The sequence below is a fragment of the Taudactylus pleione genome, unplaced genomic scaffold, assembly GCF_031769625.1.
Source record: "Taudactylus pleione unplaced genomic scaffold, aTauple2 ptg000277l, whole genome shotgun sequence".
NCBI lineage: Eukaryota > Metazoa > Chordata > Amphibia > Anura > Myobatrachidae > Taudactylus > Taudactylus pleione.
Window position 1 is genome coordinate 2,673,241 of NW_028284679.1, and position 13,429 is coordinate 2,686,669.

A 13,429-nucleotide genomic window follows, 5' to 3' on the forward strand; every position below is an offset into this window, starting at 1 on the left:
TCTGGAGAGTCACTATAACCAGAGAGCACTGTATGCACCGTGTAATAACCATCCTCCACCTAATGTCAGTTACTGGTGTGGTATGAAAAGACGACATTCACAAATTTGTCGACATGTCGATCTGTCTGATAGGAGAGTCAGCCCAGCTCCACAGCACTCTATCTGATAGGAGAGTCACCCCAACTCCCCAGCACTCTGTCTGACAGTAGAGTCATCCCAGCTCCCCAGCACTCTGTCTGATAGGAGAGTCATCCCAGCTCCCCAGCATTCTGTCTGATAGGAGAGTCATCCCAGCTCCCCAGCACTCTGTCTGATAGGAGAGTCAGTCCAGCTCCCCAGCACTCTGTCTGATAGGAAAGTCATCCTGGCTCCCCAGCACTCTTTCTGATAGGAGAGTCATCCCAGCTTCCCTGTATTCTGTCTGATAGGAGAGTCATCCCAGCTCCCCAGCACTCTGTCTGATAGGAGAGTCATCCCAGCTCCCCAGCACTCTTTCTGATAGGAGAGTCATCCCAGCTTCCCAGCATTCTGTCTGACAGGAGAGTCATCCCAGCTCCCCAGCACTCTGTCTGATAGGGGAGTCATCCCAGCTTCCCAGCACTCTATCTGACAGGAGAGTCATCCCAGCTCCTCAGCATTCTGTCTGACAGGAGAGTCATCCCAGCTTCCCAGCACTCTATCTGATAGGAGAGTCATTTCAGCTCCCAAGCATTCTGTCTGACAGGAGAGTCATCCCAGCTTCCCAGCACTCTATCTGATAGGAGAGTAATCCCAGCTCCCCAGCATTCTGTCTGACAGGAGAGTCATCCCAGCTCCCCAGCACTATGTCTGATAGGAGAGTCATCATAGCTCCCCAGCACTCTGTCTGATAGGAGAGTCATCCCAGCTCCCCAAAACTCTTTCTGATAGGAGAGTCATCCCAGCTCCCCAGCATTCTGTCTGATAGGAGAGTCATCCCAGCTCCCCAGCACTCTGTCTGATAGGAGAGTCATCCCAGCACTCTTTCTGATAGGAGATTCATCCCAGCTTCCCAGCACTCTGTCTGACAGGAGAGTCATCCCAGCTCCCTAGCACTCTGTCTGATAGGAGTCATCCCAGCTTCCCAGCACTCTGTCTGACAGGAGAGTCATCCCAGCTCCCCAGCACTCTGTCTGATAGGAGAGTCATCCCAGCTTCCCAGCACTCTATCTGATAGGAGAGTCACCCCAGCTCCCCAGCATTCTGTCTGATAGGAGAGTCATCCCAGCTCCCCAGCACTCTGTCTGATAGGAAAGTCATCCCAATTCCCCAGCACTCTTTCTGACAGGAGAGTCATCCCAGCTTCCCAGCATTCTGTCTGATAGGAGAGTCATCCCAGCTCCCCAGCACTCTGTCTGATAGGAGAGTCATCCCAGCTCCCCAGCACTCTTTCTGATAGGAGAGTCATCCCAGCTTCCCAGCATTCTGCCTTACAGGACAGTCATCCCAGCTCCCCAGCACTCTGTCTGATAGGAGAGTCATCCCAGCTTCCCTGCACTCTATCTGACAGGAGAGTCATCCCAGCTCCCCAGCATTCTGTCTGACAGGAGAGCCATCCCAGCTTCCCAGCACTCTATCTGATAGGAGAGTCATCCCAGCTCCCCAGCATTCTGTCTGACAGGAGAGTCATCCCAGCTTCCCAGCACTCTATCTGATAGGAGAGTCATCCCAGCTCCCCAGCATTCTGTCTGACAGGAGAGTCATCCCAGCTCCCCAGCATTCTGTTTGACAGGAAAGTCATCCCAGCTCCCCAGCACTCTGTCTGACAGGAGAGTCATCCCAGCTCCCCAGCATTCTGTCTGACAGGAGAGTCATCCCAGCTCCCCAGCACTCTGTCTGACAGGAGAGTCATCCCAGCTCCCCAGCACTCTGTCTGACCGGAGAATCACTGTATGCACCGTGTAATAAGTAACCATCCTCCACCTAATGTCAGTGTCCGGAGAGTCACTATAACCAGAGAGCACTGTATGCACCGTGTAATAACCATCCTCCACCTAATGTCAGTGTCCGCAGAGTCACTATAACCAGAGACTACTGTATGCACCATGTAACCATCCTCCACCTAATGTCAGTGTCCGGAGAGTCACTATAACCAGAGAGCACTGTATACACCGTGTAATAACCATCCTCCTCCTAATGTCAGTGTCTGGAGAGTCACTATAACCAGAGAGCACTGTATGTGCCGTGTAATAACCATCCTCCACCTAATGTCAGTGTCCGGAGAGTCACTATAACCAGAGAGCACTGTATGCACCGTGTAATAACCATCCTCCACCTAATGTCAGTTACTGGTGTGGTATGAAAAGACGACATTCACAAATTTGTCGACATGTCGATCTGTCTGATAGGAGAGTCAGCCCAGCTCCACAGCACTCTATCTGATAGGAGAGTCACCCCAACTCCCCAGCACTCTGTCTGACAGGAGAGTCATCCCAGCTCCCCAGCACTATGTCTGATAGGAGAGTCATCCCAGCTCCCCAGCATTCTGTCTGATAGGAGAGTCATCCCAGCTCCCCAGCACTCTGTCTGATAGGAGAGTCAGTCCAGCTCCCCAGCACTCTGTCTGATAGGAAAGTCATCCCGGCTCCCCAGCACTCTTTCTGATAGGAGTGTCATCCCAGCTTCCCTGCATTCTGTCTGATAGGAGAGTCATCCCAGCTCCCCAGCACTCTGTCTGATAGGAGAGTCATCCCAGCTCCCCAGCACTCTTTCTGATAGGAGAGTCATCCCAGCTTCCCAGCATTCTGTCTGACTGGAGAGTCATCCCAGCTCCCCAGCACTCTGTCTGATAGGAGAGTCATCCCAGCTTCCCAGCACTCTATCTGACAGGAGAGTCATCCCAGCTCCCCAGCATTCTGTCTGACAGGAGAGTCATCCCAGCTTCCCAGCACTCTATCTGATAGGAGAGTCATCCCAGCTCCCCAGCATTCTGTCTGATTGGAGTGTCATCCCAGCTTCCCAGCACTCTATGTGACAGGAGAGTCATCCCAGCTCCCCAGCATTCTGTCTGATAGGAGAGTCATCCCAGCTCCCCAGCATTCTGTCTGATAGGAGAGTCATCCCAGCTGCCCAAGAATCTGAGAGCAACTTACATCCATAACTGCTGTAATCTCCAGTGTACTCTTTGTATTGTTCAAATTGGTTCAGAAGATTAAGGTAAGTGCTGTGAACCTATTGAGAGATTTAAATAGATATTATATAAACATAAATAAAGACATTTGTTGAAGTGGATGAGTCAGCGGCACAATGTTGAGGTAGCCATTTTGTGGGCCCAGCCAGTCTGCAGCCTATCAATGTGCGAGTAACCAGAGGAAGCCCTGAGGCATTGCATAATATTCATGAGGTACTGGATCCTAGTGATTTAATAGGCTGCAGTCTGAGTGTAGGTGATAGGTCTACTTTAAGAAGAATGAATTATCCTGTAATGTGTGTGTACCTGCTGCCACACTATGAAGGGAGCCATTTTGGGTATGAGATTGCAGCTCGCTGGTGACATCCCTACATTCCCATGAATACTGTGTGTAGGGGACAGGTAAACCTCAAATATGTTCGAACTGCTGACTGCGTCTTTCTAAGCTTAACGTTCATTTTATTTCATGTTTTTTTTGTTAAATTGGAATGTTTGCACCTTCTAGATAGAAATGAGAGGGACAGTGACTGAGAGGAGAGTGAGGAAATCTGCTGGTGAGTAGCTGAACTCAATGATATGTCACTCTGCTGTCACTCTGCTGTCTAACTGCTGTCACTCTGCTGTGTCTCTGCTGTCACTCTGTTGGTACTCTGCTGTCTCTCTGCTGTCACTCTGTTGGTACTCTGCTGTCACTGCTGTCACTCTGCTGTCTCTCTGCTGTCACTCTGCTGTCACTCTGCTGTCTCTCTGCTGTCACTCTGCTGTGTCTCACTGCTATCACTCTGCTGTGTCTCACTGCTGTCACTCTGCTGTGGCTCTGCTGTCACTCTGCTGTGTCTTCTGTCTCGCTGCTGTGTCTCTGCTGTCTCGCTGCTGTCACTCTGCTGTAAAACTGCTGTCACATTGCTGTCACTGCTGTAAAATTGCTGTTACACTGCTGTAACATTGCTGTGTCTCTGCTGGGGAGGGTTAGGCTGTGGGAGGGAAGGGTTAGGCTGTGGGAGGGTTGGGCTGTGGGGGTGGTGGTTAGGGTTAGGCTGTGGGAGGGGAGGGTTAGGCTGTGAGAGGGTTGGGCTAGGCTGCGAGAGGGTTAGGCTGCGGGGGTGGTGGTTAGGGTTAGGCTGCGGGAGTGGAGGGTTAGGGCTAGGCTGCGAGAGGGTTAGGTTGTGGGGGTGGTGGTTAGGGTTAGGCTGCGGGGGGGCAGGGTTAGGCTGTGGGGGTGGTGGTTAGGCTGTGGGGGTGGTGGTTAGGGTTAGGCTGCGGAGGGGAGGGTTAGGGTTAGGCTGCGAGAGGGGAGGGCTAGGCTGCGAGAGGGTTAGGCTGCGGGGATGGTGATAGGGTTAGGCTGCGGGTGTGGGGTGATGGTGTGGGGTGATTAGGGTTAGGCTGCGAGAAGGGAGGGTTAGGCTGCAAGAGGGTTAGGCTGTGGGGGTGGTGGTTAGTGTTAGGCTGCGGGGGTGGGGTGGTTAGGGTTAGGCTACGGGGGTGGAGTGCTTAGGCTGCAGGAGGGTAAGGTTAGGCTGTGAGAGGGTTAGGCTGTGGGGGTGGTTGTTAGGGTTAGGCTGCCGGGGGGGAGGGTTAGGTTGCAAGAGGGTTGGGCTGTGGCGGTGGTGGTTATGGTTAGGCTGTGGGATGGGCTGCGGGAGGGGAGGGTTAGGCTGTGAGAGGGTTGGGCTGTGGGGGTGGTGGTTAGGGTTAGGCTGCGGGAGAGGAGGGTTAGGCTGCAAGAGGGTTAGGCTGTGGGGGTGGTGGTTAGGCTGCGGTAGGGGAGGGTTAGGGTTAGGCTGTGAGAGGGTTGGGCTGTGGGGGTGGTGGTTTTGGTTAGGCTGTGTGGGGGAGGGTTAGGCTGCAAGAGGGTTGGATTGGGGAGGTGGTGGTTAGGGTTAGGCTGCGGGAGGGGAGGGTTATTGATAGGCTGCGAGAGGGTTAGGCTGTGGGGATGGTGGTTAGAGTTAGGCTACGGGAGGGGAAGGTTAGGGTTAGGCTGCAAGAGGGTTAGGCTGTGGGGGTGGTGGTTAGGGTTATGCTTCAAGAGGGTTAGGCTGTGGGGGTGGTGGTTAGGGTTAGGCTGCGGGGGTTGGGTAGTTAGGGTTAGGCTGCGGGGTTGGAGTGGTTAGGCTGCAGGAGGGTAGGGTTAGGCTGTGAGAGGGTTAGGCTGTGGGGGTGGTTGTTAGGTTTAGGGTGCCGGGGGGGAGGGTTAGGTTGCAAGAGGGTTGGGCTGTGTGGGTGGTGGTTAGGGTTAGGCTGTGGGATGGGCTGTGGGAGGTGAGGGTAAGGCTGTGAGAGGGTTGGGCTGTGGGGGTGGTGGTTAGGGTTAGGCTGCGGGAGAGGAGGGTTAGGCTGCAAGAGGGTTAGGCTGTGGGGATGGTGGTTAGGCGGCGGGACGGGAGGGTTAGGGTTAGGCTGTGAGAGGGTTGGGCTGTGGGGGTGGTGGTTAGGGTTAGGCTGCGTGGGGGAGGGTTAGGCTGCAAGAGGGTTGGGTTGTGGAGGTGGTGGTTAGCGTTAGGCTGTGGGAGGGGAAGGTTAGGGTTAGGCTGCAAGAGGTTTAGGTTGTGGGGGTGGTGGTTAGGGTTAGGCTGCGGGGGGAGGGTTAGGGTTAGGCTGCGAGAGGGTTAGGCTGTGGGGGTGGTGGTTAGGGTTAGGCTGCGGGATGATGGGGTTAGGCTGTCAGAGGGTTGGGCTAGGCTGCGAGAGGGTTGGGCTAGGGTTAGGCTGCAAGAGGGTTAGGCTGTGGGGGTGGTGGTTAGGGTTAGGCTGTGGGAGTGGAGGGTTAGGGGTAGGCTGCGAGAGGGTTAAGTTGTGGGGGTGGTGGTTAGTGTTAGGCAGTGGAAGGGGAGGGTTAGGGCTAGGCTGTGAGAGGGTTAGGTTGTGGTGGTGGTGGTGGTGGTGGTTAGGGTTAGGCTGCAAGAGGGGAGGGTTAGGCTGCAAGAGGGTTAGGCTGTGGGGGTGATGGTTAGTGTTAGGCTGTGGAAGGGGAGGGTTAGGGCTAGGCTGTGAGAGGGTTAGGTTGTGGTGGTGGTGGTTAGGGTTAGACTGCGGGAGGGGGAGGATTAGGGTTAGGTTGAGGGTTAGGCTGAGGGGTGGTGGTTAGGGTTAGGCTGCGGGGAGGAGGGTTAGGGTTGGGCTGTGGAGGTGGTGGTTAGGGTTAGGCTGTGGGAGAGGAGGGTTAGGCTGCAAGAGGGTTAAGCTGTAGGGGTGGTGGTTAGGGTTAGGCTGTGGGAGGGGAATGTTAGGCTGCAAGAGGGTTAGACTGTGGGGGTGGTGGAAAGGCTGCGGGAGGGGAGGGTTAGGGTTAAGCTGTGAGAGGGTTGGGCTGTGGGGGTGGTGGTTAGGGTTAGGCTGCGGGAGGGTTGGGTTGTGAAGGTGGTGGTTAGGGTTAGGCTGTGGGATTGGAGGGTTAGGGATAGGCTGCGAGAGGGTTAGGCTGTGGGGGTGGTGGTTAGGGTTTGGCTACGGGAGGGGAAGGTTAGGGATAGGCTGCGAGAGGGTTAGGTTGTGGGGGTGGTGGTTCAGGTTAGGCTGTGAGCGGAGGGTTAGGGTTAGTCTGCGAGAGGGTTAGGCTGTGGGGGTGGTGGTTAGGTTTAGGCTGCAGGAGGGTAGGGTTAGGCTGTGAGAGGGTTGGGCTGTGGGGGTGGTGGTTAGGGTTAGGCTGCGAGGGTTAGTGTTAGGCTGCGAGAGGGTTGGGCTGTGGGGGTGGTGGTTAGGGTTAGGCTGTGGGAGGGAAGGGTTAGGCTGCGTGAGGGTTGGGCTGAGGGGGGGTGGTTAGGGTTAGGCTGCAGGAGGGGAGGGTTACGCTGCAAGAGGGTTAGGCTGTTGGGGTGGTGGTTAGGGTTAGGCTGCAGGAGGGTAGGGTTAGACTGCAAGACGGTTAGTCTGTGGGGATGGTGGTTAGGGTTGGGCTGTGGGAGTGCAGGATTAGGGCTATGCTGCGAGAGGGTTAGGTTGTGGGGGTGGTGGTTAGGGTTAGGCTGCGGGGGGGATTAGGGTTAGATTGGGGAAGGGTTAGGCTGAGGGGTGGTGGTTAGGGTTAGGCTGCGGGGGGTGGTTAGGGTTTGGCTGAGAGGCTTAGGCTGTGGGGGTGGTGGTTAGGCTGTGGGGGTGGTGGTTAGGGTTAGGCTGAGGAGGGGAGGGTTAGGGTTAGGCTGTGGGGGTGGAGGTTAGGGTTACGCTGCGGGAGGGTAGGGTTAGGGTTAGGCTGTTGGAGGGGGGGTTGGGGTTAGGCTGTAAGAGGGTTAGGCTGTGGGGGTGGTGGTTAGGGTTAGGCTGGGGGGGGTTAGGGTTAGGCTGCGGTAGGGGAGGGTTAGTGTTAGGCTGTGAGAGGGTTAGGCTGAGCGGTGGTGGTTATGGTTAGGCTGTGGGGTTGGTGGTTAGGGTTAGGCTGTGGGAGGGTAGGGTTAGGGGTAGGCTGCGTGAGGGTTAGGTTGTGGGGGTGGTGGTTAGTGTTAGGCAGTGGAAGGGGAGGGTTAGGGCTAGGCTGTGAGAGGGTTAGGTTGTGGTGGTGGTGGTGGTGGTTAGGGTTAGGCTGCAAGAGGGGAGGGTTAGGCTGCAAGAGGGTTAGGCTGTGGGGGTGATGGTTAGTGTTAGGCTGTGGAAGGGGAGGGTTAGGGCTAGGCTGTGAGAGGGTTAGGTTGTGGTGGTGGTGGTTAGGGTTAGACTGCGGGAGGGGGAGGATTAGGGTTAGGTTGAGGGTTAGGCTGAGGGGTGGTGGTTAGGGTTAGGCTGCGGGGAGGAGGGTTAGGGTTGGGCTGTGGAGGTGGTGGTTAGGGTTAGGCTGTGGGAGAGGAGGGTTAGGCTGCAAGAGGGTTAAGCTGTGGGGGTGGTGGTTAGGGTTAGGCTGTGGGAGGGGAATGTTAGGCTGCAAGAGGGTTAGACTGTGGGGGTGGTGGAAAGGCTGCGGGAGGGGAGGGTTAGGGTTAAGCTGTGAGAGGGTTGGGCTGTGGGGGTGGTGGTTAGGGTTAGGCTGCGGGAGGGTTGGGTTGTGAAGGTGGTGGTTAGGGTTAGGCTGTGGGATTGGAGGGTTAGGGATAGGCTGCGAGAGGGTTAGGCTGTGGGGGTGGTGGTTAGGGTTTGGCTACGGGAGGGGAAGGTTAGGGATAGGCTGCGAGAGGGTTAGGTTGTGGGGGTGGTGGTTCAGGTTAGGCTGTGAGGGGAGGGTTAGGGTTAGTCTGCGAGAGGGTTAGGCTGTGGGGGTGGTGGTTAGGTTTAGGCTGCAGGAGGGTAGGGTTAGGCTGTGAGAGGGTTGGGCTGTGGGGGTGGTGGTTAGGGTTAGGCTGCGAGGGTTAGTGTTAGGCTGCGAGAGGGTTGGGCTGTGGGGGTGGTGGTTAGGGTTAGGCTGTGGGAGGGAAGGGTTAGGCTGCGTGAGGGTTGGGCTGAGGGGGGGTGGTTAGGGTTAGGCTGCAGGAGGGGAGGGTTACGCTGCAAGAGGGTTAGGCTGTTGGGGTGGTGGTTAGGGTTAGGCTGCAGGAGGGTAGGGTTAGACTGCAAGACGGTTAGTCTGTGGGGATGGTGGTTAGGGTTGGGCTGTGGGAGTGCAGGGTTAGGGCTATGCTGCGAGAGGGTTAGGTTGTGGGGGTGGTGGTTAGGGTTAGGCTGCGGGGGGGATTAGGGTTAGATTGGGGAAGGGTTAGGCTGAGGGGTGGGGGTTAGGGTTAGGCTGCGGGGGGTGGTTAGGGTTTGGCTGAGAGGCTTAGGCTGTGGGGGTGGTGGTTAGGCTGTGGGGGTGGTGGTTAGGGTTAGGCTGAGGAGGGGAGGGTTAGGGTTAGGCTGTGGGGGTGGAGGTTAGGGTTACGCTGCGGGAGGGTAGGGTTAGGGTTAGGCTGTTGGAGGGGGGGTTGGGGTTAGGCTGTAAGAGGGTTAGGCTGTGGGGGTGGTGGTTAGGGTTAGGCTGGGGGGGGTTAGGGTTAGGCTGCGGTAGGGGAGGGTTAGTGTTAGGCTGTGAGAGGGTTAGGCTGAGCGGTGGTGGTTATGGTTAGGCTGTGGGGTTGGTGGTTAGGGTTAGGCTGTGGGAGGGTAGGGTTAGGGGTAGGCTGCGTGAGGGTTAGGTTGTGGGGGTGGTGGTTAGGGTTAGACTGTGGGGGGGAGGATTAGGGTTAGGCTGTGAGAGGGTTAGGCTGAGGGGTGGTGGTTAGGGTTAGGCTATGGGTGGCAGGGTTAGGGTTAGGCTTTGAGAGGGTTGGGCTGTGGGGGTGGTGGTTAGGGTTAGGCTGCGGGAGGGGAGGGTTAGGCTTAGGCTGCGGGAGGGGAGAGTTAGGGTTAGGCTGCGGGAGGGGAGGGTTAGGGATAGGCTGCGGGAGGGTAGGGTTAGTGTCATGCTTTGAGAGGGTTAGGCTGTGGGGGTGGTGGTTAGGGTTAGACTGCGGGGGGCAGGATTAGGGTTAGGCTGTGGGAGGGTTAGGCTGAGGGGTGGTGGTTAGGGTTAGGCTATGGGGGGGAGGGTTAGGGTTAGGCTGTGAGAGGGTTAGGCTGAGGGGTGGTGGTTAGGGTTAGGCTGCGCGGGGGAGGGTTAGGCTGTTGGAGGGGAGGGTTAGGTTTAGGCTGCGGGAAAGGTGAGTTAGGATTAGGACACTTACCTGGTCGGGATGCTGCTGTCGGTATTCTGACCTCCGGCATCCCGACTGCCGGAATCCTGACCCAACCCACCACAGGTGACGCCGAAAAGATAAAAGACTGAGGGGGAGATTTGTCAGTGTTCTAAAGAAATACAGCTGAAGCATTGGCCATAGCAATCAATGGGATTCTAGATATCATTTATCATGTTAATTCTATAAAATGATAGCTCAACTCTGATTGGTTGCTCTTGGCTCTTTAGAAGATTTGATAAATCTTCTCCTAAGGGTTGAATAGCAGAGCTGAACGCAATTCGGTCACAACTGCACTCACATTGCGGAGATGTAACTAGTGGAGACGTGGACCGTAGCAATCAATCAGCTTCTACCTATCATTTTATATACTGTACTTGATAAATGCTAGCTATAAGCTGATTGGTTACTATGGGCGAGGCCTTTAGAACAATTTTCAATGCTCGATACATCTCCCCCTAAATCCCCGTATTCAGCTCCTAGTCGTACATTTGGTTTAATAGTCGCCATTAATGGCATTGGCAGTGCACACGTTTACCAGCCCCATACTGGGTAGAAAACGGGTGTAACTGAGTGTGCCCTTCTCTCTGCGCAGAGGCATCATGGTGCCCTCAACACGTCCTCGCTAAGCTCAGCCTAGGTGCAAACACACTGCCACTACCCAGTTATACCAGGGGCGTATCTATAATAATGTGCAGGGTGTGCAGTCCACACGGGCCCCTGGGTCCAGGGGGACCCACACCGCACACCCTGCACCCATTATAGTCTTTACACTTACCTGTCCTTTGTCTCCAGAGTGATGCTCTGCAGCACCAAACCGGCGCTGCAGAGCAGCAAAAATGACTGGGAAAATGGTGGTGGCCGCTTTCCATGTGACTAGGGTCAGGCGCTTTTCCCCGGTGACCCGAAATTCTGGTACTTAGCCAGAATCTACTGCACCCGCGGCCACAGCAGCACCGCCGGAGAGAGGAGGGGGCCCGCACTGAGCCTGCACACGGGCCCCCACCTCTCTTAAAACTCCCCCGAGTTGTACCCCTACAGCCATAACTAAAACCATGTCTGTGGTGCCAATGAGTTATGACTGAAAGGCCCACAGCTGCGAACGCTCGGCCCTCGATGTACAGAGCGAAAACACGCAAGATCCGAAAACAAAACGGCACTCAACGCTTTATTGGCCCCTAAGAGAGTGATATGAGGTCACTAATTTCCAGCATAAAGTCACATTTGCACAAAAATGGGCACACAATGCCCCAATCCAGCACTGGGCTGTATACCCACATTTTTACTTTCTTGTATATAGTCCTTGTTGGCTTACGAAGTGTTCTAGGCCATGATTTACATACACAGCGCTATTTACACTTGTCTGCAATTTGCATTTTGCTTGTTCTCGCCGAGAATGTACGATCCTCACCTCATGTAACCTGACTCAGTTGATGATCCATCGGAATAAGCGGGTGTTGTCCACGTTCTCCTTTTCCTCATACTGTAGGTGGAGTTTCCGGTACAGCCTACATTCAGGTTATACCCCGCAACGCCCCAGCGGATGACCTGCAGCTTGTGAAGGATGTTCTGACCAGCAGGAACTTCTCCTCCACAGACCCAGCCATCCAAATCACCGGCATCGCAGCAACCACAGGTCAGACCTCCGTGTAGTCACTCACACACAGAGTGATAAATGATCAGATAGAAGTATCTGTGTCTAATGTACTTACTTTGTTCCTATGTAATCTGCTTGCTCTATTTCCTATTTGCAGCACTATGGAACCCCGTGGACACCACATAATTAAGCTTTTTTTATTAATATTTAGAGTTTAGCAGTGTCACGGACAGGATTAAATAATTTGACTGATACGAATAAAACAATCATCAGTTGTAATCTCCAAAGGTCCGTCTGAGTTTAGGCAGTCCCAATGTGCAGACCTTTTAATTGCAGATTAAGAGATGAATACTTTTATAGTATTATTAATTATTCTGGAGGCTCAGATCCTAATGCAAAAAAAATTGCATATATGATGATGAGTACTCACAATTCACCATTTCGGGGAACTTTAACAGCAGATTTCCCTGACGCGTTTCTCCACACAAAGCGATTTCATCAGATGCCTCTGATGAAGTGACTTTTGGGGAGATGTATCAAACCCTGGGGAGAGAAAAAGTGGAGAGAGATTAAGTACCCACCAATCAGATCCTTTTACAGGCTGTGTTTGAAAAATGACAGAAGCTGATTGGTTGGTACTTTATCGCTCTCCAAGATTTGATAAATCTCCCCCTTTATGTGAAGTCACATGGTTTTCACATTAAAAAAGCTCCCAGTGTAAAAAGACCCTAACCCCTATACTAAACTCCTGCCCTGAATGCCTTCTTTTATGTAATACGGGTGTTTCAGGGGCTGGAGAGGAAAACCATATTACAACGAGCTACATGTGTCATTGCGGTTATTACCGGATTGTGTATTTCTCGTGTGTATAACTGGGCGCAGTGTCTTACACAGGTAACGGGATTACCTACCTGACTGATTGTCTGTAGCCCCTGCTATATTATCGTATATTGTCTTCTCTAGAGTGCACCAAAAGGCAACAGGGGAACCAGTGTGAATGTCAGCCCGGGTTCCTGTTTGACAGATCGAAGTGCAAAGCCCACCCGTCATGTTACACCCCCCTGGAGATTGACTCCTACTGCATTTGTGCTCACCTGAATTCAAGCAGCACAGCATACTGTGAGAAGCCCCCAACAAGTAGGTGAACATTGCTTTTGTATCACCCTCAAAAAGATCTGGAATGAGAACCAGGATGGTTCGGTACTGTACGTCACCATTCCCGGGAGCAATATTTGGGTGAGGGTCTGGTGACGCTCCTGCTTTGCTCTCAGAAGGACAGAAGGGGGCTCTTGTGGGCATCTGAAGACACATGTGCTTTAAAGACCCAAACAGGACTTCAATGAGCATTCGTTTGCCTGACGCTGGGGATAAATAATTGTAGGTCACATATCGATAATCCGAATGGATGCGGCATTGGCACGTACTCATCACATGAGGCCAATAATCCTTATTTCTCGCTACCGATATTACGCACATGCCAATATTACGCTTCTCTCAAGCTGCGCAATCGGCAAACCTTGGGTAATGGCACCGGTGTGTCTCATACACCTGGCGTCTATGCGCCATACGGTGCAGGTTGTCCAGCGCGGCTCAGCCTCCCAGAGAGGGGTAGCGTACCGTTTTTGTTTTTGAGTGTCGCATCTTATTTGCATCACAAATGAAGGGTAACACCACTCACTGTGTGCGATACAAGATAATCTCCTGCGCTGACTTTAGTGATATAAGTAAACACCTTAAATGTGGATAAATAGTGTCCTGCGTGACCAGGACTTTGTGCGCCCAATGAGCATCCTCTGTCGTACTCACCTTACGTGAGCTGCACACACTAGAGAAGGAGAATTGTCCAGTACTATAGTTTAGGTGTGACACAATATATAAGATATAACTATGGGTCTCATTCAGACCTGCTCGCAAGCGGGTCGATGGTGGGGCACTGCGCACGCACCGCGTGCTCACGGCGCGTGCGCAAGCCCCAGAGCGAGAGAGAAATCACTCCGGGGCTCGCTACAAAAAGGGCGGCTGCCGATGTTGATCGACAGCTGGCCCCGTTTTGTAGGCGTGGTGGGGGGATGGCCAGACAAACGGAGGCGTTCCTTAAGGAACGCC

General features: G+C 53.9%; 1 protein-coding gene across 1 annotated transcript in view; it reads left to right on the top strand.

The window, feature by feature from the left end:
- Nucleotides 1-3,659: 3,659 nt before the first annotated feature.
- Nucleotides 3,660-13,429, top strand: part of LOC148513554 (adhesion G protein-coupled receptor F3-like) — an 83,639-nt gene continuing 73,869 nt past the window's right edge. Inside the window, exons 1-3 of the mRNA XM_088481739.1 lie at nt 3,660-3,702; nt 11,216-11,362; nt 12,287-12,460. Of these exons, the coding sequence (XP_088337865.1) occupies nt 3,660-3,702; nt 11,216-11,362; nt 12,287-12,460 (364 nt within the window). The remainder of the gene's footprint in view (nt 3,703-11,215; nt 11,363-12,286; nt 12,461-13,429) is intronic.